The sequence below is a fragment of the Festucalex cinctus genome, chromosome 11 (genome assembly GCF_051991245.1).
Source record: "Festucalex cinctus isolate MCC-2025b chromosome 11, RoL_Fcin_1.0, whole genome shotgun sequence".
Taxonomy (NCBI): domain Eukaryota; kingdom Metazoa; phylum Chordata; class Actinopteri; order Syngnathiformes; family Syngnathidae; genus Festucalex; species Festucalex cinctus.
The window spans coordinates 4716637-4744441 of record NC_135421.1 but is presented as its reverse complement, the minus strand read 5'-3'; the positions used below and the strand labels follow the sequence as shown (position 1 = coordinate 4744441).

At 39.5% G+C, this 27805-nt stretch overlaps 1 protein-coding gene across 5 annotated transcripts in view; it reads left to right on the top strand.

Annotated features, from left to right (window-relative positions):
- Window positions 1-27805, top strand: part of LOC144030004 (interferon alpha/beta receptor 2-like) — a 330835-nt gene that overhangs the window by 63607 nt on the left and 239423 nt on the right. For 3 of the 5 annotated variants that reach the window (XM_077535867.1, XM_077535865.1, XM_077535866.1), the window contains one exon: window positions 5313-9001. The exons of 1 other annotated variant lie outside the window; for it this stretch is intronic. In XM_077535867.1, coding sequence (XP_077391993.1) covers window positions 5313-6068 — 756 coding nt within the window. In that variant the 3' untranslated portion in view covers window positions 6069-9001. Of the gene's footprint in view, window positions 1-5312; window positions 9002-27805 lie in introns of those variants that run through there. One more of the 5 variants, XR_013287164.1, reaches the window with a different exon arrangement.

The following is a 27805-nucleotide window of genomic DNA, read 5'->3' as shown; positions in this document are numbered from 1 at the left end:
TTAGCTTAGCTGGTGTGTTGGCTGTGGGACATACCTGTGTCGTTTGAATCCATGCATTGGATCGTCACGGGAGTTATTCTTTTTGGCTCGCGCGTAGTACCAACGCCGGCCCGGGACATACAAATGCACCGAAAGGACTCGATAGCCATGGGAAATACCGAGATGTACGGCACCGGCTTCTGCTAACTGTCTCCAGTTGCATGTTGTCACTCATGCGCGCGCGCGCCGTGTCGCGAGCACGGCGTTGACGGTAGCCCCCCCCTCAAAAAAAAAGGTGCGTAACGTCTTTGCATTATGTTTACAACATCCGGGGAATGAAGCGTCTCTGAGCGCTACTTTGCTAGCTCTCTGTAAACACGGAAGTAGCTTGAATAGTGATGCTACTGAAATGTAAACAAAACAAGTAGAGCACGGTGCAGAACTCTTGCTATTGTTATAAAAACCATAAAGCCTCACTCGCAACCGATTCACAGCCACGCGATATCTGGTCCACAGCTTTACAAGCAACGTATCTAAGGATTCCCGGCGGATTTTGTATCGGTTGACAAGTCTTCTACCGATACGGTCGTTTAGCTCCCCTTGACGAACGATGGTTCGGTCAAATCGTTTTTTTTGTTCCACCCCTACTGAAAACGTGACTTGTCTGACGTCACTCCCCCTGGCGAGAGGGCGGAGACGACCTCATCCCATAATGCTTCACGGACCAGTTGAGGATGGAAATAAATTATTTTTTTTACCACTTTTATGGTCCATAATGTACACTTTTTTGTTCCGTTGTGTGCCTGTTGGTTCATAAAACTAGTAGTAAAAGTATCATCACTTTTGTTTTGAATGTGCAAACCATTCACGACCAGACAATGGCTGAATTCAGTGTGGTGATCAATGACTTCCGCCTCATCTTCGTAGTTAGCGGCAGTTGTTTGTGACTGTTACAACAGTGAGATATTTTGCCTTCTTCATGAAAATGTGGAGTAACGCATTGAATCTCTGGACAGTAACTTTAATCAGACTACTTTGTAGAATAAAGTAACGCGTTAGACTACTAGTTACTTTGGAAAGCAAATGTTTTTGAGTAAGTTACCGGCAACACTGTAAATATATATATATATATATATATATATATATATATATATATATATATATATATATATATATATATATATATATATATATATATATATATATATATATTAGGGGTGTGAATTGCCTAGTACCTGACGATTCGATTCGTATCACGATTCATAGGTCACGATTCGATTCGATACCGATTAATCCCGATACGAATTTATAAGTCGATTGTTGCGATTTTTTTCATTCAAATTTAGAAAATACTAATCAGTAAACTTGTAGCGTGTAAGATTTGTATGAAAATGTATTATTTATTTATCTGAAACTTCAGTCTTATACAGGTTGTAACCTGATTCATGTTTGAACAGCATTAAAATAAAATATTAAGGCTCAATGTTCCGTTCATATAACATTTTTCCAGGCTTAAGGTGTGAAATTTAGACGTTTTGTTGAATATTTTTCCATTAAAAATGGAAGTTTAAAAATCGATTCGAGAATTGCGCAATGTAGTATCGCGATATATTGCCGAATAAATTTTTTTTAACACCCCTAATATACATATATGTATATACATATATGTATATATATATATATATATATATATATATATATATATATATATATATATATATATATATATATATAAATAAAACTTAGCAATCTTCAATCGCTAAACTCACATGCTAAAATGTAGGCAAAGTAAAATTATACCTCCTTATATGACTCAACTCAACTCAAGATTATTTATATGACATAACATCTCCGATTTGATTTCAAAAACCACTAGCATTCTGTAGCAGGCCTTGTGGGTGGGTCGTGGGTTGGGTAGTTCCCCACGGTCTGGACAGTCCGTGAAGGCAACACAGAATTTGTTTTGGTTAGCTCAGCGCCTTCGGAGCTGTTGTGTTCTGGCGTGTCATTAAAGAGTTGTTTGTTCGCCGTTTAGCCTATTTAGTTCACCAACGCTACAATACATGTACATTAAAGAGGCTACGGCGGCGGCATCTAAATGACGGTGAGTAATAACGAGCAATAATAATTTCATCCGTCCTAATTTTCATGAAATCGAACGATACAACATATGTCCACCTATTTAGCCTCAATATAGGCAAACTAATTCACTGTTCACTTTTCGGGTTGGTCACACAACACAGGTTTTAGTCGCACCTTTTTGTGGGGAGTCAAGTCAAGTCATCATTATTTGATACATGGCCGCATTTGCTGATATATAGTTATCCCAATTTGCATAGCATAGTTTCAGATGACATAAAGATTGACAGTGACTCAACATATAGCTGCAAAATATTTTACTGGAACAAGATTTGTCTGCAATAAAATAGGTCAATTGTTTTATAGTACTTTAAAAGAAGACACTGAAAAAAAGGCATTGCTTTTTTGTGAACATTAGTTTGCTCAACGCAGAGGTGCCAGCTTAGAGGATTAGGTCCTCCGATGCAGTGTTTCCCAACCAGGGGTATGTGAGCACATTGTAGGGGGTATTTGGAAATTCAGGTCACTGATGAAAATAAAACTGCTATTCTGTGACTCTTGAGTATTTCTTGTTCAGTGTTTTATTTAATTCCATTTTAAAGGGGACTGATGAAAAGGTGCTCCAAATTTTGTATGGTAAATATTATAAGAATTTTATATAAGAAAGGCAGGTTGTTTCATTGATTGATTGATTGATTGATTGATTGATTTTATCTGGTGATGACAGACAACACAAACTTACAATCACTCAGTCAGGTATCACTGAGGATAAAAACACAAAGCCAGAAGGCTTATATATCCATTGTGGTCCTTTATTCATTATTTTTGATTCATTGACATACCAGCAACTACAATGGAGGATGGAAGCCTAGTCGACGATTAGGTATTGTAAACAGAACTGACTAGATGGACCATTGATTGTAATAAAGTTGTACAAAACAATGTATTTTCACTCCCATCATTCCTCTTAATGTATGTCAGCTTTTATAGATTGATAGAAAGCCTACATTGTTTAGATATTTGCAGTTATCAACGGTGAATGCATGCATGGACTTTTTTTCTATATGAGTTTGAAATGTCCAACAGCATTTGAATGCACCTCGCCAAAATTGTCAATGTTTACGCTTCTGTTAGTGGCTATAGTTGCTAACGCTGGAGACTATGGAGGACCAAAAGTGCCAACATTAAATAAATAAATACACCATTAAATAATTAAATAAAAGTGTCATTAATGAATTAAATGTGGCATTAATTAATTAAATGTGTCATTAATTAATTTCCCTGTGATTATTTAATCATGTATTTATTTATATATTTATTTATTTATATATTTAATTATTTATTCATTTATTTATTTATATATTTAATTATTTCATGGTCGCTGTTTTGCGGTGTTTCGTGAATTTATTTTATCTGTCAAGCTCGCCCGTCAAAGTTAGTGGGCCGGGCTGAGGCCTGATTCACTCAAATCTTGTCTAAGCAACTGCTTCGGCCTGAAGTGGTTGTCAACATGGCGGCGATGGTGATAGATTTTTTGCTCATATAGAGTGATCAAGGCTATTTGTTGTGCGAAACCAACATGAAAATAAAAGCAATATTTCTTCTATTTCGATAAAGTACAATTTTGCCTTGTAGGCGTTTCCATCGAAGAGTCATTTGCTTCTGAGCCGTAATGTCCCGCCTCAACTCTTGCGAGATCTCGCAGTTCATGTAGGCGGTCGCATCATGCAACGTCACGAGAATAAATTGTTTGCGTGTTTCAGACTTGATACATTCAAGGGATTTTAAATATATCTCAAATTCTATTAGAAAAAAATATAGATAGATGCAGGGAGATTTAAGAAGTCTTTGTTTATGATGCCTGGAAACAGCAGTGGCGCGGGCAGCAAGTCAAACAGCGACATCTGCTGGCTTTTAGGTCCACACGTTTGGAATGTGATAGTTTACTGTTTGTATGTTGTTAATTTTAATGTTTTAATTATTTTCGTATGTTTGATTTTTAGTTCATGTTGCCTACAGCAGTGTTCATTGCAGCGATTTTTTTTTAAGTGCTCTCAAACTAAAGTTGAGCTGAATTTAAATTTGCTACTATTGTTAGAAACGTTTTGCATACATAAATGCAATTTTGTTTTGTGTTTTTTTTTTTTTTTTGCAATGTTTTAATCACTTTGGTGATGTTTGTTGTTGGACTTGCAGCAGTTGTTCAATAGAGCATTTTAGAAAGTGGCGGACTGGCCACCATTGTGGCTTCTCGCTGAGCCACTGATCTTGTACTTTTGTCCGTGACCAGGCGGAGTCACATGACGAGTAGGAAATGCGGGGAAAAAAAGTGTTTCGTTTAAAATTTTGCGAAGAACTTCCATTTCATCACGTCTCAAAAAGCACCTAATGAAAGCGTAAATCTAATGTCTAATGGAAACGCACCTATTTAGGTGAAAAGCGCCACCCAGCCTATCAATTGTGTTTACTGGCTACTCACTCCGCATCAATTGACTATTCTGAAATGGAGTTGCCTTGACTTGGTGAGCAGGGTAACCAATCAGGTGTTAGGACCTGCCCACCAAACGTTGACGAGCGAGTTTGACAGATAAAATAATTTCACAAAACACCGCAACACAGCGACCATGAAATAATTAAATAGAGAAATAAATAAATGAATGAATGAATAAATAAATAAATCATAGTAAATTTAATTAATTAATTAATGACACGTTTAATTAATTAATGACACTTTTATTTAATTATTTAATGGTGTATTTATTTATTTATTTATTTAATGATGGCACTTTTGATCCTCCATAGGAGACTTGTGCCCTATCATTCATTCATTAATTAACTAGTGGTTTCTTAGCATCCTTAATTAGCAATTAAATATCATTTCGGGAATGCGCTTATGTTGATGTTGGAAGTCGACAGTGAGGATGAGTCAAGCTGGCCGTTTTGAGGCAACGACACCTACCACGCGGTGCATGGGTCATTTCAAAATGCAAGTAACTAGGCATTAGGAGGATCCTGTGTGATGTATTGTTTATGTTTCGCGCGTTGCATCATGGGAAATGAGTGGCAGGAACTAACGTGTTTTGCATGGAGTTCGAGTTCAAGTTTTTTAAGTCTTGCCGACACCTGGGAAGGCAGGAACGGGATTTCGATTGCTTTGTATGTCTAGTACATGTGAAGGAATTGACAATTTCTTCTGCCACCAATTTCTTCACAAACAAAATGCTAATTGCTATTTATCTTCTGTTTTTCTGTAGCTGGCCTTCCTGAAAGACAAATTTCTGCCAATAGAGGAAACTAGCCCTGATCCAATCTCAATATGCTCGGATACATACAAACGGAAGTTCACCATCACCACGCAATTATATCCTGCCCACAGAACCACATACTCTGGAATGGATGATGAGCAGCTGGATGAAGAGGAGGAAGAAAGTGAAGGAAGTAATTTGTACATTAACAGAGTTGCTGAAAATTCCTCCAGGGAAAGTTCCGGTCATTTCTCTTGTGATGCATTAAGGACAAGTTTGATTGTGAGGTCACACGCTGAAACTGATACATGTGATTTATCATCTGAGACTGGTCCAGCAGAGCCGGATCAACTCAAGACTAAAGTTGAAAATGAGACTTTTTTGTCTCAGCAGCCCGAAATGGAAGTAAAGGAGCAACTCGTATTTGAGTTGGAAGAGGAAATGAAGGAGCATACTGTCAACACGTCTGAAAATGTCAACCTATCATCAGTCACATTAACTGCTATAGCCATAAGCAAGCAAGGACAACTAAATAATGAAGACTCGCTTGCTGGGTTTTTGAGGCTGTCCAATAAGGAACCTTTAATGTTCACAGCCACAAAGAACATGTTGGTGCACGCAGACATGCAAGCTGACTCAGATGACTTGTCATCAGTGAAGTATACACAGGAGAATTTGGAGAAAAAATTGGACATCTTCGTCGAACAGAAAGATCTGTGTGACAACAATTACATGTCACGGTGCTCGCCTTGCGTTTCGGTCTGAAATGCTCCCATTTTTTTTGCCATTGTTCACCTCTGTTTTCCTGCATGTAGGTAACCGTAGGTGTGTGGTCACTTAACCACACTTTTGCTTTTCAGTGTCTTTGTATGAAGTGCAAAATGTTCATTTTGACTTATAAACAGGGTTTAAAAAAAAAAAAAAAGTCTAAAATTCAGAAAGTTAAATTTTAGGCCTAAAATGTCTTTAAAAAAAACTTTTCAGAAAAAAATTTCATCCAAGGTCTAAAATTTAATTTACCCATCTAATATCCGCTCCTTACATTCCGAAAAGTGTCTGCTCTGGAGAAAGAAAGAAAAAGAAAGAACAAAAAGATGTGCGTGTTGATGGAGGACCAAAAGTGCCAACATTAAATAAATAAATACACCATTAAATAATTAATTAAATGTGTCATTAATTAATTAAATGTGTCATTAATTAATTAAATGTGTCATTAATTAATTAAATTTACTTTGATTTATTGATTTATTTATTTATTCATTTCTCTATTTAATTATTTCATGGTCACTGTTGCGGTGTTTCGTGAATTTATTTTATCTGTCAAACTAGCCCATCAAAGTTAGTGGGCGGGTCCTAACACCTGATTGGTCAATCTGCTTACCAAGTCAAGGCAAATCCATTTCAGAATAGTCAATTGATGCGGAGTGAGTGAGTTTCCATTAGACATTAGATTTCCGATTTCATTAGGTGCTTTTTGAGACGTGCTGAAATAGAAGTTCTTCGCAAAATTTTAATGGAAACACTTTTTTCCCCGCATTTCCTACTAGTCATGTGACTCCGCCCGGTCACGGAGAAAAGGAAGTACAGGATCAGTGGCTCAGCAAGAAACCACAATGGTGGCCAGTCCACCACTTTCTAAAATCGTTAAAATGCTAAAAAGACTTTCTAAAATATGGAACAACTGCTGCAAATCCAACAATAAACATCACCAAAGTGATCAAAACATTGCAGCAAAAAAAAAACAAAACAAAAAAAAAACACACAAAACAAAATTTGCATTTATGTATGTAAAACGTTTCTAACAATAGTAGCAAATTTAAATTCAGCTCAACTTTATTTTGAGAGCACTTAAAAAAAATCGCTGCAATGAAAACTGCTGTCGCCAACATGGAATACAAATCAAACATACGAAAACAATTAAAACATTAAATTAACAACATACAAACAGTAAACTATCACATTCCAAACATGTGGACCTAAAAGCAAGCAGATGTCGCTGTTTGACTTGCTGCCCGCGCCACTGCTGTTTCCAGGCATCATAAACAAGAATTCTTAAATCTCCCTGCATCTATCTATAATATTTTTGTAATAGAATTTGAGATATATTTAAAATCCCTTAAATGTATCAAGTCTGAAACACGCAAACAATTTATTCTCGTGACGTTGCATGATGCGACCGCCTACATGAACTGCGAGATCTCGCGAGAGTTGAGGCGGGACATTACGAGAACTACGCCTCAGAAGCAAATGACTCTTCAATGGAAACGCCTCAAAAGCAAAATTGTACTTTATCAAAATAAAAGAAATATCGCTATTATTTTGATGTTGGTTTTGCACAAAAACAAGCCTCGATCACTCTATATCAGCAAAAAGTCCATCACCGTAGCCGCCATGTTGACAACCACTTCAGGCCGAAGCAGTCGCTTAGACAAGATTTGAGTGAATCAGGCCTCAGCCCCGCCCACTAACTTTGACAGGCGAGCTTGACAGATAAAATAAATTCACGAAACACCGCAAAACAGCGACCATGAAATAATTAAATAGAGAAATAAATAAATGAATAAATAAATAAATACATAAAGAAATATAGAAATATAGAAATAATTAAGTAATCACAGGGAATTGAATTAATTGACACATTTAATTAATTAATGACACATTTAATTAATTAATGACACTTTTATTTAATTATTTAATGGTGTAATTATTTATTTAATGTTGGCGCTTTTGGTCCTCTATACGTTGTTTCTATTATTTGTGTGCTCAAAGTGAAGGAGACATTTGAGGGGGTGTGTTTGCATTGTAGTTCAATGTAGTTCGGGTGGGCGGGAGCGAAGGTACGTGGGGCGATGCAAATGAGATGTTTGGTGAGATGTGACGTGCGGTCCAAATCGCCCGTTATCCGTTTTCTCCATTTTCCATTTGTGCACAAAATCGGAAAATGAGTCGTTATCCGTTTTCTTTCATTTTCGTTTTGGAACGAATATTGAGAAAACAACTCGTTTTTTTGCTTTTCCACTTCCCGTTCTGTTTGGAAAAACGATTGAACGAATCATACACGGATTAGTGTCTCTTTTGGTCATTGGATATTTTGTTTGGAAACAGATATTAAAAATGGAAAAACGACTTGTTTCATTTTCGTTTTAAAATAGAAACACCGAAATTGAAATACAGCTCGATTCTCTCATGTGGCTGTCTGGGACGGGTGAGGAAAAGTCCAATAACAGTTTGATTTTCAATTTTTTATTTCAGAAACGAAAATAGGATATAGCAGGAGACACAAAACGATAAACAACCCAAATTTTGTTTTTGATTTCCAGAAGATGTCAAGCGAGCATTTCCCATATACTGTCTAGGAGATCGCGACATTGACATGACATCTAAAAATAATATCTTCTTTATGATCATCTCCAACCAATATTAAACGGTAACCAGTGCCACACTTGGAGGTAATTTATGGTACCTGTCTTCTAATGTGAGTATAATAAAAATAATAAGAAGAAGAATCATAAATAAATAAATATGACTTGACTTTTAAGCAAAACAAGAAATTAATTAACTTATCTCTTTAATTTAAATTATTTTAATATTAGGGCACCATAATTTTTTGTCCAGGTCTCTCATTTATTATTCTTTTTTTTTTTCTTTTTTTTTTTTTTTGCCTGTTTTTTAATAAAGCTGTTGAACCTCAACTAAAACGCAATGTCACATTTTAATTTAATTTTCTTTAACATTTTATTGACGTCATTTTATTATTTATTTCTCTCTCTCCCCCCTCCCCCCCTCGCTCTCCCTCTGATAGAATAATTGTTGAATTAAGAAGAATTAACTAACAAGTGTGATTTGCAGAAGATGATTTGATTGATTTAACTATATTGTTTTTATCATACATTTGCTAAGTTTTCATAATCATTCATATTAAATATAGTGTTTGCAGCGAGAGCAAAACTGCTTTCGAAGATCTGGAGACCAAAATTACGCATCCGTTGGCAATCGAAAGTGCCTTTGCATGGAACGTGATGTTTGTTGAGTTTCTGTAAAGTCATGCTCGAACGTCAAAGAAGAACCTGGATGGAGAAGATAAGCGGTATCGCGCTCGGCTCCCCTCCCCTTAGTATTTTGAGTGTCAGGCAATCTGAATAAAAAGAGAGGGTTCAGAGGGACTATTTTAGAAGCATAGGTTTGAATTGTATGGCACAGTTCTCCTCTGCTCTCCTCGCTAGCGTGTTAAAAGGTATTACAGTGTCTTTCTCTCCCTTTTGTGTCTGTGTGAAATTATAAAAGTGTCAGTATTGATGAACCTGACATTTCTTTGGTGCCGAAACCCGGGACCCAATATGCCTGACGTTTCCGGGAGCTGAGTCGACGTCCAGGTAAAGACCTCGGCCGTGGCATTATATCCCTTATTTTGGGAACCCTGGGCTTCGCCTCTGCGCCTGGGAGCCAAGGGTTGACGGGTAACCCAGAGAGAGAAGACATCTTTTGGTAAGTACTTCACCCGCACTTCGGTGGAGTATGAGTGAGACGAAGTCAGTAGACTTTAAAACTGAGAGTCAGAGTAGACTTTAAAACTGATGGTCAGAGAAGACCTTAAAACCCATAGAAAGAGCAGACTCTAAAACTGATAGTCAGAGTAGACTTTAAAACTGAGAAGGGCGGCGGTGTCCTGTTGCGCACTTAAACTCCGCAGTGTGAATGTGTACAGTGTGACTGGAGGTTCGCTACCTCATGTGAACAGGAAATTTAGTGACAAGCTGTCTGAGGAAGCAAAGGCAAGAATTCTCCGCCACTTGTGGTAGAAGCTTGAGAATTACCTCAGACGGGAAGTGATTGTCACCCTGTTCAGGGTTGAAAAAGTCAACATAGTCACCCTAGGTGAGCCGTTGACTCCAAAATGGGGAAATCAAACAGTAAACAACTGAAGATAAAGGATCCGAAACAAAAGCAAGCATGTAAGGTGTAGTCGCCATAGTATATGTCACCTGGTGTGTGTGTGTGGTTGCTATGGTGATGTGTGGGTGTGTTGGTCACATGACAGGTGGTGATTGCCGGGAGCTTCAAATAGACGTGTTTCCCGTCAGTTAGTAGTGAGTCGAGCTGGGTAGCCGTATTTTTTGTTGATCGCAAGACGCAAGACGCAAGAGCGCAAGACACAAAGCAAAACGCAAGACACAACGCAAGCACGTTAACCTGTATGGCGATTCTGCACCATTGCCCATAAAAGGTTGATTAAATCCACCAAAGAGCATTTGAGACTTGTGCCTCTTTTTTTTGACTTCACAAGCCGGACAACGCAACACAGCGCGTCATCAAGTACAGGACCCACCGTCTCACTCTCGGAAGCGACAAGGCTGCTTGGAGTCGCTACATTTTTGTCAACAAAAAACTGGCATCTAAGGAAAGACATCACTCGCAATACAAGCCACGAAGGAGTCCGGACATCACAAAGTAAGTGCGACCTTGCCACACCACTTACGTCGTTCACGCGGAGCACCGTGCCACACCAAAACGCCACCTTAAGAACAGGTAAGCCACCTGTTTCTTGTTTGCTTGTGGTTAAGGAATCCGACTTGTGCACATTTAATGTTGGAGTGTCTTCCTGCTGGGAAGTAGCTGGATGAATAAATGCTCATCGGATAAAGTGGCCCGTGCGTGTGCTTGTTATATGCGCGCTGGAATGAAGTCCGTTGTTGTGAATTAAATAATGCGATGCGATTGGAGTTTCAAAGGAAGATGATGATGACGCCGTTTTGTTGAAATTAAAAGCCCTAACGTCACACACTGTGGATTTATTTGATGCATTTTTGGAAAGCTGATTAATAAGGAGGTCAAAATGAGTCAAACAAATAGTGGAGCCTCGTGTTCTGAAATGGAAACAAGGAAAAGGAGAGAAAGTAAACTCACTGAAAAGGCGTTGGTTTACAAGTTGGAAACATTGCAAAATAAACGAAAAGGATTTGTGAATAAAATAAAAGGATTGATACCAGATATGAAAGAGCTCATGAGGAAAAAGGAAAATGCTTTTCAAATAAAGGAATTATTGGGGACATTGAATAGACTTTGTGAATGTGCTTACAGTGTTCATAATGAATTGTTACCACTTCTGTCACAAGATGAAATGGACAAACAAGTGGAATGGCTGTCGAGTGTAATGAAATATGCTCAAACATTTCAAAATGAAACAAAACGCTGGATACAAGAAATTGAACAGGAAACCGCTGAAATGAATGAGACCAAGTTCATTGTGGAACAAACAGAAACAAACCAACCTGTGTCAAATGTTTGTGATGCACATGAAGACGACATAAAACCAAGTGACAGTATCTCCAATGTTGGATCCCATGAAACCTCTTGTAGCATGCGCTCTACAACCTCATCTGCATGTCTAAGAGCTGAAACTGAGCTGGCTGCTTTAGCCACAAGACAAAGACTATTGGATGAGAAACATGCCTTGGAAGAAGAGGAACAGCAACTGCGTAAAAGGAAGGAACAATTACAACTAAATACAGAAATTGCGGAGAAAATGGCACAGTTAAGCATACTCAAAACACAAAGCACCACAAGTAGGAAAACCTCAAAGGCTTTGGATGGAATGAATTCATATTTGAAAAAAGACAAGTCTCAACAGCAACTTAATGCAAATGCAGATGAATTCCATCCAACAACTGGTGCAAAGCAGAAAACGAACAACGATGGGAAACAAAAAATGGTTCATCCTACTGTAATTGATAAAACATCCTCATATAACCAAGTTCAACAATCTGCGTTTAAAACAGAACCAACCAATACGCAGTATGTTTCTCAACAACCCATCTCAAATGAAAACACACCTAATGTGGGAAATGAAGTTCTTGGTATTATGAGAAAGCAAAATGAAATAACAACTCTGCTTATACAGCAGCAATACCTCGCAGCTCTACCAAAGCGAGAGATCCCTGTATTTGATGGTGAACCATTACAATATCATGCATTCATTAAAGCATTTGAAAATGGAGTGGAAAGAAATACCACAAATAATTCAGATCGTCTGTACTATTTGGAACAGCATACTAAAGGACATGCAAAACAACTTGTGAGGAGCTGTCAATACATACATCCAGATTATGGATATCCAAAAGCCAAAACATTACTGAAAGTGCAGTTCAGTAATGAACAAAAGATTGCCTTTGGCTACATGAATAAAGCACTGTCATGGCCTGCAATAAAACCAGAAGATGTGAAGTCACTGCAAGATTACAGTTTATTTCTCAGAGGATGCTGTAATGTTATGGAGGATGTACAGTATCTACATGATTTGGACATGCCTTCGAATATGCTAAACATCATAAAAAAAAGTTGCCATACAAGCTCAGAGACAAATGGAGAAGCCAAGCTTGTGAGCTTCAAGAACAACAGCAACGAAGAGCAAGATTCAGCGACATTACGGATTTCATTGAAAGACAAGTCAGAATTCTATCAGACCCTGTTTTCGGCAATATACAAGATTCTCCTATAATGACAAATAAAGGAATGTACAAACAAAGCTTACCACCTCATTTCAAAAGAACAAGTTGTGCTACCACCGTTGGACCTGTTGATAAAAAACCTCAGCCTGTGGAGGCAGTTAAAAAAATCAAAACGCCAGAAATTAATACATGCATTTTCTGTGGTGCAGGACACACACTAGTCACGTGTGTACTGTTGGGTAGAATGGCACATGAGAAGAAAATTGAATTCTTAAAGGAAAATGGCATTTGCTTTGGCTGTTTGTGTGTAGGACACATTAGTAAGCATTGTCACAAAAGGATTTCCTGTCTAAAGTGTAGCCTGAAACACCCGACTTTACTCCACAGAGAAAAGGATTCAGAGCATGCTAAGGGAGAGGCGGAGGTTGGTGTCGATAGGCTGGTGTCAAGTGGTCTTACAGGGGCTGGAGAGCAAGACTGTAAGCTGCCGATTGTGCCTGTCCAGGTGAAATAAAAAAAAGGGATGCAAAATAGTCAACACCTATGCTTTTCTGGATCAAGGGAGCACAGCGGTGTTTTGCACAGAAAGTCTAATGGAAAAATTGCAACTGACAGGAAGAAAAGGACGCATTCTTTTACGCACTATGGGCCAGCAAAAGATTGTGAGCAGCAACACATTGTTGGGATTGGAGGTGGCTGCGCTACATGGGGATGAGTTTATTGAGTTGCCCAAGGTTTACACACAAGAATCCATGCCAGTATATGAAGGAAATATTCCCACAAAAAGGGATATTAAAAAATTGCCTCATCTAAAACACATTCACCTACCACAAATCGATGCAGGAATCGAGCTCCTGATTGGAACTAATGTCCCAAGAGCCCTGGAGCCATTGGAAGTGGTGTCTAGTGTAGATGGAGGACCGTTTGCCACAAGGACTATGCTGGGATGGACAGTGAATGGACCTCTAGGAAGCAGCAGTGAAAACCACAGTAAACAACCACAGGTTTCTGTCAACAGGATCGCTGTTGTGACTCTAGAGGAGCTTTGGCAACAACAGTTCAAGAATGACTTCCCCATGTGCACTTTAGATGAACAACCTTCCATGTCAAGAGAAGATCAGCGTTTTCTGGATTCAGTGAACAACACTGTAAAACATGTGAATGGCCACTACCAGCTTAGCCTTCCATTGAAAAACGAGACACCATCTGCATGCCTGATAATAGAAAAGTGGTGGAGCAGCGTCTACAGTATCTGAAACGGAGGTTTCAGAAGAACGCAACATTCTACGACGACTATGTCACCTTTATAAACACTCCTTTTGCAAAAGGCTATGCTGAGAAGGTGCCTGAGGAGGACCTGGACCGTGCTGATGGAAAGGTGTGGCATGTGACGGAGTCTACCATCCCACCAAAGCAAAACTCAGGGTTGTGTTTGACTGCGGAGCAAGTTACCAAGGAACATCACTGAATGCACAACTTCTCCAAGGCCCTGATTTGACAAGTTCCTTGATTGGTGTGGTGACACGCTTCAGGAAGGAACCTGTGGTGATGATGGCAGACATTGAGTCAATGTTTCACCAAGTAAGAGTAACCCCTGATGACACAGATTTGCTCAGATTCCTCTGGTGGCAAGATGGAAATTTGGAAACGCAACCTGTTGAGTACCGAATGAAAGTGCACATATTCGGGGCCACATCATCTCCTAGTTGTGCCAACTTTGCCCTTCGAAAGTGTGCAGAAGACTACGGACATCACTATGATCAGAAAACGGTACACAAGATCCTTCACTGTTTTTACGTTGATGACTGTCTTGTTTCCGTATCCACAGGAAGAGGCTGCGTCATTACATCAGGAACTGGTCTCTTTATGCTCCAAGGGAGGATTTACTCTCACAAAATGGATGAGCAATAAAGCAAGTGTGTTGGAAACCATCCCTGTGACACAGAGCAAAAGGGATTGAGCAGCTGGACATGGAATTAGATGACCTGCCTATGGAAAGAGTGCTTGGACTTGAATGGTCTATTCAATCCGACTCATTTCGGTTCAGGGTTAAGCTTAAAGACAGGCCACTCACCAGAAGAGGAATGCTATCCACCATAGCCTCCATTTATGATCCTCTTGGTATGCTCAGCCCTGTGATTTTGACAGCAAAAAAAATCCTGAGAGACTTGTGCAGGAGAGAGATAGGCTGGGACAAACCCGTACCGGAATCAGTTGCCAGGGCATGGTTGAAGCTAACCCAGGAACTCCATATGCTGGACAAGTTGGAGGTTAGCAGGTGTATGAAGCCAAGTCAGTTTGGAGAAACCTGTGCAGCCCAGCTGCACCACTTTTGTGACGCAAGCGAGCATGGGTATGGAACAGTTACCTATCTGGTTTCAAAGAACAAGAACGCTGACGCACATTGTGCGTTTGTGATGGGAAAATCTCGAGTTGCTCCTTTAAAACCTGTGACTATTCCTAGGATGGAACTGATAGCTGCAACTATGGCCAGTCGCATGGATGTACTTTGGAGAAGGGAGCTACAGATGGACCTTGTGGATTCTGTATTTTGGACAGACAGTGAATCCGTACTCAAGTACATCACGAATGAGACCTCACGCTATAAAGTATTTGTGGCTAATCGGGTCTCACAAATCCTCAAGGCTTCCTGTACCACACAGTGGAGGTATGTCAACACTGCAAACAACCCAGCAGACATAGCCTCCAGAGGGGTGAAAGTTGAGGCCTTCATCAAACATACTACATGGTTTTCCGGACCACACTTCTTGTTGAAACCTGAGAATGAGTGGCCTGTCAGCTCACAAAGCAGTCACCTTTCCCCCGAAGATCCTGAGGTTAAGAAAACGGCCATAATCAGTCTAATTCAGGCCAATGAGGAGCCAGTTTTGTACCTGCTACAATGTTTTTCTTCCTGGACACGCCTCAAGAGAGCCGTGGCTTGGATCCTGAGAATAAAAGACTGGCTTTTGTCCTGTGTGAAGAAGAGGGGACGATTACTTCTGACCCTGGCACAGTCAGATCTCCTCAGGAAGCAACTGGATGAGGAGATGATCATGTTTAAAAGGAGCACTCCAGTCAAGAGTCTCACTGTGGAAGAGATGGACCAGGCTGAGCTGGCTATTGTCAAATACTGCCAGTGGAAACGGTTCCCTGAGGAGATATCCAGTTTGGAAAAAGGTCAGTCAATTAAGATGTCCAGTCATCTTTGCAAGCTCTGCCCACAACTTCAAGATGGAGTCCTCAGAGTTGGTGGTCGACTCAGCAGATCATCTATGCCAATGGAGGTGAAGCATCCTGTGATTTTGTCAAAGGATCTTCATGTTTCAGAGCTTCTCCTTCGACATATACATCAACAAGTAGGACACGGTGGTCGTAACTACATGTTGTCAAAACTGAGAGAAAGATACTGAATAATTGGTGTAACGACAGCTATACGGAAGGTGATATCTAAATGTACTACTTGTCGCCGCCTGAATGCTGTGCCCGTTCACCAGCAGATGGCTGACTTACCACTTGAAAGAATCGTGCCTGATGAACCACCATTCAGTCGTGTTGGTGTAGACTACTTCGGGCCTTTTGAAGTAAAGAGCAGAAGAAGTGTGGTTAAGAGGTATGGAGTGATTTTTACCTGCCTGGCCATCAGAGCAATCCATCTTGAAATCGCACCATCACTGGATACTGACTCTTTTATTAATGTACTCAGACGTTTTATTGCCAGAAGAGGCCAAGTTCGGGAACTCCGCTCCGATAATGGCACCAACTTCATTGGAGCAGAACGTGAACTGAGGACTGCTATTGAGCAGTGGAACAGAAAGCAGATTATGGATGTCATGCTGCAGAAAGGAATAACATGGAACTTTAATCCCCCTGCTGGCTCACACCATGGAGGACCATGGGAACGTCTTATAAGATCTGTCCGCAAGGTACTGAATTCCACTTTAAGGGCACAAAACCTGGATGAAGATGGCTTGCATACAGTGCTTTGCGAGGCTGAGGCTATTATTAATGGCCGGCCTATCACTAAGGCCTCTATGGATGTGAATGACCTGGAAGCATTGACTCCTAATCACCTGCTGTTGTTGAAAACCTCACCATCCTTACCACCAGGAGTGTTCCAACCGGCAGACACGTATACACCCAGAAGATGGAAACAAGTCCAATACATGTCCAATCTGTTTTGGAAAAGATGGGTAAAAGAATACTTACCCCAGCTGCAGGCGAGGCAGAGATGGACAGGAGTGAGGAGGAACATCGATGTCGGAGATCTTGTGCTCATCGTGGATAGCACAGCGCCTAGAAACTCATGGCCAATGGGAAGAGTTGTTGAAACCTATCCAGACAGGAGAGGACTTGTACGCAGAGTACGCATTAAAACCCGGACCAGCTGCCTGGATCGGCCTATTACGAAAGTCTGTATGCTGCAGGAGGCTGAGGCTGACTGAACATGAACTATCCTTAGTCTTTGGATCTTATGGACACTTCAAGAACTCGATTGTGGATTACTTTTGATTTTTCTTTTTTTTTTTTTTTTTCTTCTTTTGCTGACTTTTGGTGACAATGGACTTGTATTTAGTTTGATACTTTTTTTTGTGACTTTGCCCGAGGACATCTTGACTATGAAGAAAGAAGATCCAATAGACTATTATTATTTATGATCATTGAGTTGTAGGCTTATATGTTATCTGAATTATTCTTGGTGTATTGTAGGGACATTGCTATTTGTAATTATTAAGTAATAACTAGAGCTGCAAGCAGCTATAAAGGGCCCTCGCAGTCCGTGCCACGTTGGGGTACTTGCACGTTGGGGGACTGGCACGTTGGGGTACTTTCACATTGGAAGCAGAATTTCTTTGAAAATGGCATGATAAACCTTTACATGTGGATTTTCTTTGCCAGGTGTGATGAATGTTTTAAGCTCAATGGGTTTTGGTTAAGAGCTGCAAAAATTAGCACCCATTTTTATTTTTAGGCAATAAGTTTGCTGTTTGATATTTATAAAAATATAAAAATATATGTACCCATCATCGCTCGTACTCATTGCACAATGTTGCTTTTATTGTCCATAGAGGCTATCAAAATTAAATCAAATTAAATAGAAAAGAATGCATGTTTGGATAGGTCTGATGCCAGTGAACATTTTGAGTGGTGGAAACTAAAAGAATATTCATAAATGACTTAGTTATCACACTTAGAATGAGTTTACAATTTTTGTAAAAATACCGTATGTGGGGTATTTTTTTTTTTCATGCCTCAAGGGCTAGGTGGCGCTGCATATATAACTGAATGTTGTCATAGAGATAACTTCAGGCCTTGACTATAAACATACATGTCAAGTTTGGGATTTTTTGGAGCATGTACCGGGGAGTTATTAAGCATATCCTTTTTCATTGCGAAACACAAATTTTAATGCCCCGCCCTCATCATATAGTATTCCGAAAAGTCAAGATTTTTCCGCCTGTCGTTGGCTCAGGTCTTGACATGGTCCAGGTCAAGTCTGAAGTCAGTCGGATGAAACATGTTGGAGAAGTGGGCAAAAGTATGCCCCCTGTAAATGTGCAAAAATCGTCAAAAATGGGACATTAAAAAATTCGGAGCTCACTTCCTGTTCATTTTAGCAACTTTTTTGTAGGTCTTGGACTCCCCCATACACCTAAAAATTTCCAAAGATCTTGTTTAAACGTACAACCTGGGCTGCTTCGTTAAAAATTTCTAGGGGGCGCTATTGAGTCATTTTTGTAAAAATAGCACAATACATGATAAAATATTACTCATTTTACCAGGCCAGATGTGTGTGCCAAGTTTCATGAGTTTCTGTGCATGTTTAGACCCTCAAAATCGCCGTTGTTTTCTTGGCGAACAGTGCTTCGCCACGCCCACAGCGTTTCGCGAAAACTCACAAACTTCGTGTTGTGACATAATGAAGGCCGAAACCCTCTTCTGAGCAAATATGAGGTAGGTCCAGTTAACGTGTTTGGAGAGAAATGTTGAAGAAAATTCGTAAGAAAAAAAATTGCCACTAGGTGGCGCTATAAGTAAGATGAAATATAAGTTCGTAGATGTCTTAAGGGCTGGACTCTCATCAAATGTGTGAAATTTTGAGGAGATAGGATCATCTGGGTCAAGTTAAAGCAACTTTTATTGTCACGAAAAATCTTCAGATTTTGCGGCACCGTAACGGCCACGCCCTTTGGAGAAAAGTTACAATATTCTGTGGGGGGCATGATCAATTTCTTAAGGCTTTTCTGACCAATTTTCAACTGGATCCCTTCAACGAGCTAGGCACAGTAGCTAAAAACGTAAAGTATGACATTTATTGTCACCACTAGGTGGCGCTAAATGTATAACTGAATTTTATTATATACATGTTTTCAGGTCGTGACTATTAAGTTGCATGACAAGTTTGAGATTTTTTGGAGCTTGTACATGGGAGTTATTCAGCATTTTGTCTTTCTGGACAAATGAATTTTTAAAGCCAATATTCGATGCCCCGCCCCCGTCATATAGTATTCCGAAAAGTCAAGATATTTTGCCCAGTTGTTGTCTAGGGTCTTGAGATGATACATGCCGAGTTTGAAGTCAATGGGATTAAAACTGTTTGCAAAGGGGGGAAAAGTATGACCACAGTGAATGTGCAAAAATGGGCCAAAATTGGACATTCAAAAATTCATAACTCACTTCCTGTACATTTTTGCTACATGGTCCCAATTGACTTTTTGTGCGTCCCGGGGTGCTACAAGTGCCTGCCAAATTTCGTAGCTCTAGGTCAGACGTGCCGGGATTGGTTTTTATTTTTTTATGCTAGGGGGCGCTATAGAGTCTCGTTGTTATGACAACATCAGAATATCAAATTTTTCGCTGGGCCCGAAGAGTGTGCAAATTTCGGTGAGTTTTCGTAAATGTTTAGGTCCTCAAAAATGCGATCGTTTGCGGAGAATAAAGAAGAAGAAGAATAACTAGAGCTGCGAGCAGCTATAAAGGGCCCTCGCAGCCCGGGCCACGTTGGGGTCCTTGCACGTTGGGGTACTTGCACGTTGGGGTACTGGCACGTTGGGGTACTGGCATATTGGAAGCAAAATTTCTTTGAAAATGGCATAATAAACGTTTACATGTAGAATATTTTTTTGCCAGTGTGTGTGTCAAGCTCAACAGGTTTTGGTGATTGTTAAGACCTGCAAAAATCAGCGTCCTTTTTTATTTTTAGGCAATGAGTTGCCCTGATTGGTATTTTTTGTAAAAGTGTATATACACATCATCGCTCGTTGTACTCATTGCACAATGTTACTTTTATTGTCCAAAGGGGCAATCAAAAATGAATAAAACAAAATGGAAACGTACATACGTTTGGATCGGTGTGACGCCAGTGAACAATTTGAGTGGTGGAAACTAAAAGAATATTCATAAATGACTTAGTTATCACACTTAGAATGAGTGTACATTTTTTGTACAAAATACCGTATGTGGGGTATTTATTTTTTTATATAAGCCTCAAGGGCTAGGTGGCGCTGTATTTATAACTGAATGTTGTCATAGAGATACCTTCAGGCCTTGATTATAAGCATACATGTCAAGTGTGGGATTTTTTTTGGAGCATGTACCGTGGAGTTATTAAGCATATCCTTCATTCACGATATTGCTTTTAATGTCCACAGAGGCTATCAAAAATAAATAAAAATATATATATGTTTGGATAAGTCTGATGCCAGTGAACATTTTGAGTGGTGGAAACTAAAAGAATATTCAGAAATGACTTAGTTATCACACTTAGAATGAGTTTACATTTTTTGTACAAAATACCGTATGTGGGGTATTTTTTTTTTCATGCCTCAAGGGCTAGGTGGCGCTGCATATATAACTGAATGTTGTCATAGAGATAACTTCAGGCCTTGACGATAAACATACATGTCAAGTTTGGGATTTTTTGGAGCATGTACCGGGGTGTTATCAAGCATATCCTTTTTCATTGCGAAACACAAATTTTGATGCCCCGCCCTCATCATATAGTATTTCGAAAAGTCAAATTTTTTCCCCCTGTCGTTGGCTCAGGTCTTGACATGGTCCAGGTCAAGTCTTAACTCAGTCGGATGAAACGTGGAGAAGAAGTGGGCAAAAGTATGCCCCCTGTAAATGTGCAAAAATCATCAAAAATGGGACATTCAAAAATTCGTAGCTCACTTCCTGTTCATTTTAGCATATGGGTCCAAGAGACTTTTATGTAGGTCTTGGGCTCCCTCATACACCTAAAAATATTTGTCGTTCTTGCTTAAACGTACAACCGGGGCTGCTTCGTTAAAAATTTCTAGGGGGCGCTATTGATTCTTTTTTTTTAAAATAGCACAATCAACATTAAAATATTGCTCATTGTACCAGGCCAGATGTGTGTGCCAAGTTTCATGAGTTTCTGTGCATGTTTAGACCCTCAAAACTGGCGTTGTTTTCTTGGCGAACAGCGCTTAGCCACGCCCACAGCAATTCGCGAAAACTCACAAACTTCGTGTTGTGACATCATGAAGGCCGAAACCCTCATCTGAGCAAATCTGAGGTAGGTCCAGTTAACGTGTTTGGAAAAAAACGTAGAAGAAAATTCGTAAGAAAAAAAAATGCCACTAGGTAGCGCTATCAGTAAGATGAAATATAAGTTCGTAGATGTCTTTAGGGCTGGACTCTCATCAAATGTGTGAAATTTTGAGAAGATAGGATCATCTCGGTCAAGTTAATGCAGCTTTTATTTTCACGAAAAATCTTCAGACTTTGCGTCACCGTAGCGGCCACGCCCTTTGGTGAAAAGTTACAATATTCGGTGTGGGGCATGATCAACATCTTAAGGCTTTTCTGACCAATTTTCAACTGGATCCCTTCAACGAGCTCAGCACAGTAGCTAAAAACGTAAAGTATGACATTTATTGTTACCACTAGGTGGCGCTATATGTATAACTTAATTTTATCATATAGATGTTTTCAGGCCGTGACTATTACGTTGTCTGTGAAGTTTGAGATTTTTCGGAGCTTGAACATGGGAGTTATTAAGCATTTGCTCTTTCTGGACAAATGAAATTTTCAAGGCAATATTTGATGCCCCGCCCCCGTCATATAGTATTTCAAAAAGTCAAGGTTTTTTGCCCAGTTGTTGTCTCAGGTCTTGAGATGATAAATGCCAATTTTGAAGTCAACTGGATGAAAAATGTTTGCAAAGGGGGAAAAAGCATGACCACAGTGAATGTGCCAAAATAGGCCAAAATTGGCCATTAAAAAATTCATAGCTCACTTCCTGTACATTTTAGCTACATGGTCCCAATAGACTTTTTTTGTGCGTCTCGGGGTGCTACACGTGCCTGCCAATTTTCGTTGCTCTAGCTCAAACGTGCCGGGCTTGGTTTTTATTTTTCTACGCTAGGGGGAGCTATAGAGTCGCGTTGTTATGACGACTTCATAATATCAAATTTTTCGCCGGGCCCGAAGAGTGCGCAAAGTTCGGTGAGTTTTCGTGAATGTTTAGGTACCCAAAATCGCGATCGTTTGCGGAGAATAAAGAAGAAGAATAATAACTAGAGCTGCGAGCAGCTATAAAGGGCCCTCGCAGCCCGGGCCACGTTGGGGTCCTTGCACGTTGGGGTACTTGCACGTTGGGGTACTGGCACCTTGGGGTACTGGCATATTGGAAGCAAAATTTCTTTGAAAATGGCATAATAAACGTTTACATGTAGAATATTTTTTTGCCAGTGTGTGTGTCAAGCTCAACGGGTTTTGGTGATTGTTAAGACCTGCAAAAATCAGCGTCCTTTTTTATTTTTAGGCAATGAGTTGCCCTGATTGGTATTTTTTGTAAAAGTGTATATACACATCATCGCTCGTTGTACTCATTGCACAATGTTACCTTTATTGTCCAAAGGGGCAATCAAAAATGAATAAAACAAAATGGAAACGTACATACGTTTGGATCGGTGTGAAGCCAATGAACAATTTGAGTGGTGGAAGCTAAAAGAATATTCATAAATGACTTAGTTATCACACTTAGAATGAGTGTACATTTTTTTGTACAAAATACCGTATGTGGGGTATTTTATTTTATTTTTTTATATAAGCCTCAAGGGCTAGGTGGCGCTGTATTTATAACTGAATGTTGTCATAGAGATACCTCCAGGCCTTGATTATAAGCATACATGTCAAGTGTGGGATTTTTTTTTTTGAGCATGTACCGTGGAGTTATTAAGCATATCCTTCATTCACGATATTGCTTTTAATGTCCATAGAGGCTATCAAAAATAAATAAAAATATATATATGTTTGGATAAGTCTGATGCCAGTGAACATTTTGAGTGGTGGAAACTAAAAGAATATTCATAAATGACTTAGTTATCACACTTAGAATGAGTTTACATTTTTTGGACAAAATACCGTAAGTGGGGTATTTTTTTTTCATGCCTCAAGGGCTAGGTGGCGCTGCATATATAACTGAATGTTGTCATAGAGATAACTTCAGGCCTTGACGATAAACATACATGTCAAGTTTGGGATTTTTTGGAGCATGTACCGGGGAGTTATCAAGCATATCATTTTTCATTGCGAAACACAAATTTTGATGCCCCGCCCTCATCATATAGTATTTCGAAAAGTAAACATTTTTCCCCCTGTCGTTGGCTCAGGTCTTGACATGGTCCAGGCCAAGTCTTAACTCAGTCGGATGAAACGTGTAGGAGAAGTGGGCTGGCGCTATCAGTAAGATGAAATATAAGTTCGTAGATGTCTTTAGGGCTGGACTCTCATCAAATGTGTAAAATTTTGAGAAGATAGGATCATCTCGGTCAAGTTAATGCAGCTTTTATTGTCACGAAAAATCTTCAGACTTTGCGGCACCGTAGCGGCCACGCCCTTTGGTGAAAAGTTACAATATTCGGTGTGGGGCACCATCAACATCTTAAGGCTTTTCTGACCAATTTTCAACTGGATCCCTTCAATGAGCTCAGCACAGTAGCTAAAAACGTAAAGTATGACATTTATTGTAACCACTAGGTGGCGCTATATGTATAACTGAATTTTGTCATATAGATGTTTTCAGGCCGTGACTATTACGTTGCCTGAGAAGTTTGAGATTTTTTGGAGCTTGTACATGGGAGTTATTCAGCATTTTGTCTTTCTGGACAAATGAAATTTTAAAGCCAATATTTGATGCCCCGCCCCCGTCATATAGTATTCCGAAAAGTCAAGATATTTTGCCCAGTTGTTGTCTCAGGTCTTGAGATGATACATGCCGAGTTTGAAGTCAATGGGATTAAAACTGTTTGCAAAGGGGGGAAAAGTATGACCACAGTGAATGTGCAAAAATGGGCCAAAATTGGACATTCAAAAATTCATAACTCACTTCCTGTACATTTTTGCTACATGGTCCCAATAGACTTTTTTGTGCGTCTCGGGGTGCTACAGGTGCCTGCCAAATTTCATAGCTCTAGGTCAGACGTGCCGGGCTTGGTTTTTATTTTTCTACGCTAGGGGGCGCTATAGAGTCGCGTTGTTATGACGACTTCATAATATCAAATTTTTCGCCGGGCCTGAGGAGTGTGCAAAGTTTGGTGAGTTTTCGTGAATGTTTAGGTACTCAAAAATGCGATCGTTTACGGAGAATAATAATAATAATAATAATAATAATAATAACTAGAGCTGCGAGCAGCTATAAAGGGCCCTCGCAGCCCGGGCCACGTTGGAGTCCTTGCACGTTGGGCTACTTGCACGTTAGGGTACTGGCACGTTGGGGTACTGGCATATTGGAAGCAAAATTTCTTTGAAAATGGCATAATAAACATTTACATGTAGAATATTTTTTTTGCCAGTGTGTGTCAAGCTCAACGGGTTTTGGTGATTGTTATGACCTGCAAAAATCAGCGTCCTTTTTTATTTTTAGGCAATGAGTTGCCCTGATTGGTATTTTTTGTAAAAGTGTATATATACATCATCGCTCGTTGTACTCATTGCACAATGTTACTTTTATTGTCCAAAGGGGCAATCAAAAATGAATAAAACAAAATGGAAACGTACATACGTTTGGATCGGTGTGAAGCCAGTGAACAATTTGAGTGGTGGAAACTAAAAGAATATTCAGAAATGACTTAGTCATCACACTTAGAATGAGTTTGCATTTTTTTGTACAAAATACCGTATGTGGTTTTTTTTTTTTATATAAGCCTCAAGGGCTAGGTGGCGCTGTATTTATAACTGAATGTTGTCATCGAGATACCTTCAGGCCTTGATTATAAGCATACATGTCAAGTGTGGGATTTTTTTGGGAGCATGTACCGTGGAGTTATTAAGCATATCCTTCATTCACGATATTGCTTTTAATGTCCACAGAGGCTATCAAAAATAAATAAAAATATATATATGTTTGGATAAGTCTGATGCCAGTGAACATTTTGAGTGGTGGAAACTAAAAGAATATTCATAAATGACTTAGTTATCACACTTAGAATGAGTTTACATTTTTTGTACAAAATACCGTATGTGGGGTATTTTTTTTTTATGCCTCAAGGGCTAGGTGGCGCTGCATATATAACTGAATGTTGTCATAGAGATAGCTTCAGGCCTTGACGATAAACATACATGTCAAGTTTGGGATTTTTTGGAGCATGTACCGGGGAGTTATTAAGCATATCCTTTTTCAGTGCGAAACACAAATTTTGATGCCCCGCCTTCATCATATAGTATTTCGAAAGGTCAAGATTTTTCCCCCTGTCGTTGGCTCAGGTCTTGACATGGTCCAGGTCAAGTCTTAACTCAGTCAGATGAAACGTGTAGGAGAAGTGGGCAAAAGTCTGCCCCCTGTGAATGTACAAAAATTGTCAAAAATGGGACATTCAAAAATTCGTAGCTCACTTCCTGTTCATTTTAGCATATGGGTACAAGAGACTTTTTTGTAGGTCTTGGGCTCCCTCATACACCTAAAAATATTCGTCGTTCTTGCTTAAACGTACAACCGGGGCTGCTTCGTTAAAAACTTCTAGGGGGCGCTATTGAGTCATTTTTGTAAAAATAGCACAATCAACAATAAAATATTGCTCATTTTACCAGGCCAGATGTGTGTGCCAAGTTTCATGAGTTTCTGTGCATGTTTAGACCCTCAAAACTGGCGTTGTTTTCTTGGCGAACAGCGCTTAGCCACACCCACAGCAATTCGCGAAAACTCACAAACTTCGTGTTGTGACATCATGAAGGCCGAAACCCTCATCTGAGCAAATATGAGGTAGGTCCAGTTAACGTGTTTGGAGAAAAACGTAGAAGAAAATTCGTAATAAAAAAAATTGCCACTAGGTGGCGCTATCAGTTAGATGAAATATAAGTCAGTAGATGTCTTTAGGGCTGGACTCTCATCAAATGTGTGAAATTTTGAGAAGATAGGATCATCTCGGTCAAGTTAATGCAGCTTTTATTTTCACGAAAAATCTTCAGACTTTGCGTCACCGTAGCGGCCACGCCCTTTGGCGAAAAGTTACAATATTCGGTGTGGGGCATGATCAACATCTTAAGGCTTTTCTGACCAATTTTCAAATGGATCCCTTCAACAAGCTCAGCACAGTAGCTAAAAACGTAAAGTATGACATTTATTGTAACCACTAGGTGGCGCTATATGTATAACTGAATTTTATCATATAGATGTTCTCAGGCCGTGACTATTACGTTGCCTGAGAAGTTTGAGATTTTTTGGAGCTTAAACATGGGAGTTATTAAGCATTTGCTCTTTCTGGACAAATGAAATTTTAAAGGCAATATTTGATGCCCCGCCCCCGTCATATAGTATTTCAAAAAGGCAAGATGTTTTGCCCAGTTGTTCTCTCAGGTCTTGAGATGATAAATGCCAAGTTTGAAGTCAATTGGATGAAAAATGTTTGCAAAGGGGGAAAAAGCATGACCACAGTGAATGTGCCAAAATAGGCCAAAATTGGACATTAAAAAATTCATAGCTCACTTCCTGTACATTTTAGCTACATGGTCCCAATAGACTTTTTTGTGCGTCTCGGGGTGCTACACGTGCCTGCCAATTATTGTTGCTCTAGCTCAAACGTGCCGGGCTTGGTTTTTATTTTTCTACGCTAGGGGGCGCTATCGAGTCGCATTGTTATGACGACTTAATAATATCAAATTTTTCGCCGGGCCTGAGGAGTGTGCAAAGTTCGGTGAGTTTTCGTGAATGTTTAGGTACCCAAAATCGCGATCGTTTGCGGAGAATAAAGAAGAAGAATAATAATAATAATAATAATAATAATAATAACTAGAGCTGCGAGCAGCTATAAAGGGCCCTCGCAGCCCGGGCCACGTTGGGGTCCTTGCACGTTGGGGTACTTGCACATTGGGGTACTGGCACGTTGGGGTACTGGCATATTGGAAGCAAAATTTCTTTGAAAATGGCATAATAAACGTTTACATGTAGAATATTTTTTTTGCCAGTGTCAAGCTCAACGGATTTTGGTGATTGTTAAGACCTGCAAAAATCAGCGTCCTTATTTATTTTTAGGCAATGAGTTGCCCTGATTGGTATTTTTTTGTAAAAGTGTATATGCACATCATCGCTCGTTGTACTCATTGCACAATGTTTACTTTTATTGTCCAAAGGGGCAATCAAAAATGAATAAAACAAAATGGAAACGTACATACGTTTGGATCGGTGTGAAGCCAGTGAACAATTTGAGTGGTGGAAACTAAAAGAATATTCATAAATGACTTAGTTATCACACTTAGAATGAGTGTACATTTTTTGTACAAAATACCGTATGTGGGGTATTTTTTTCATTTTTTTTTATATAAGCCTCAACGGCTAGGTGGCGCTGTATTTATAACTGAATGTTGTCATCGAGATACCTTCAGGCCTTGATTATAAGCATACATGTCAAGTGTGGGATTTTTTTTGGAGCATGTACCGTGGAGTTATTAAGCATATCCTTCATTCACGATATTGCTTTTAATGTCCACAGAGGCTATCAAAAATAAATAAAAATATATATATGTTTGGATAAGTCTGATGCCAGTGAACATTTTGAGTGGTGGAAACTAAAAGAATATTCATAAATGACT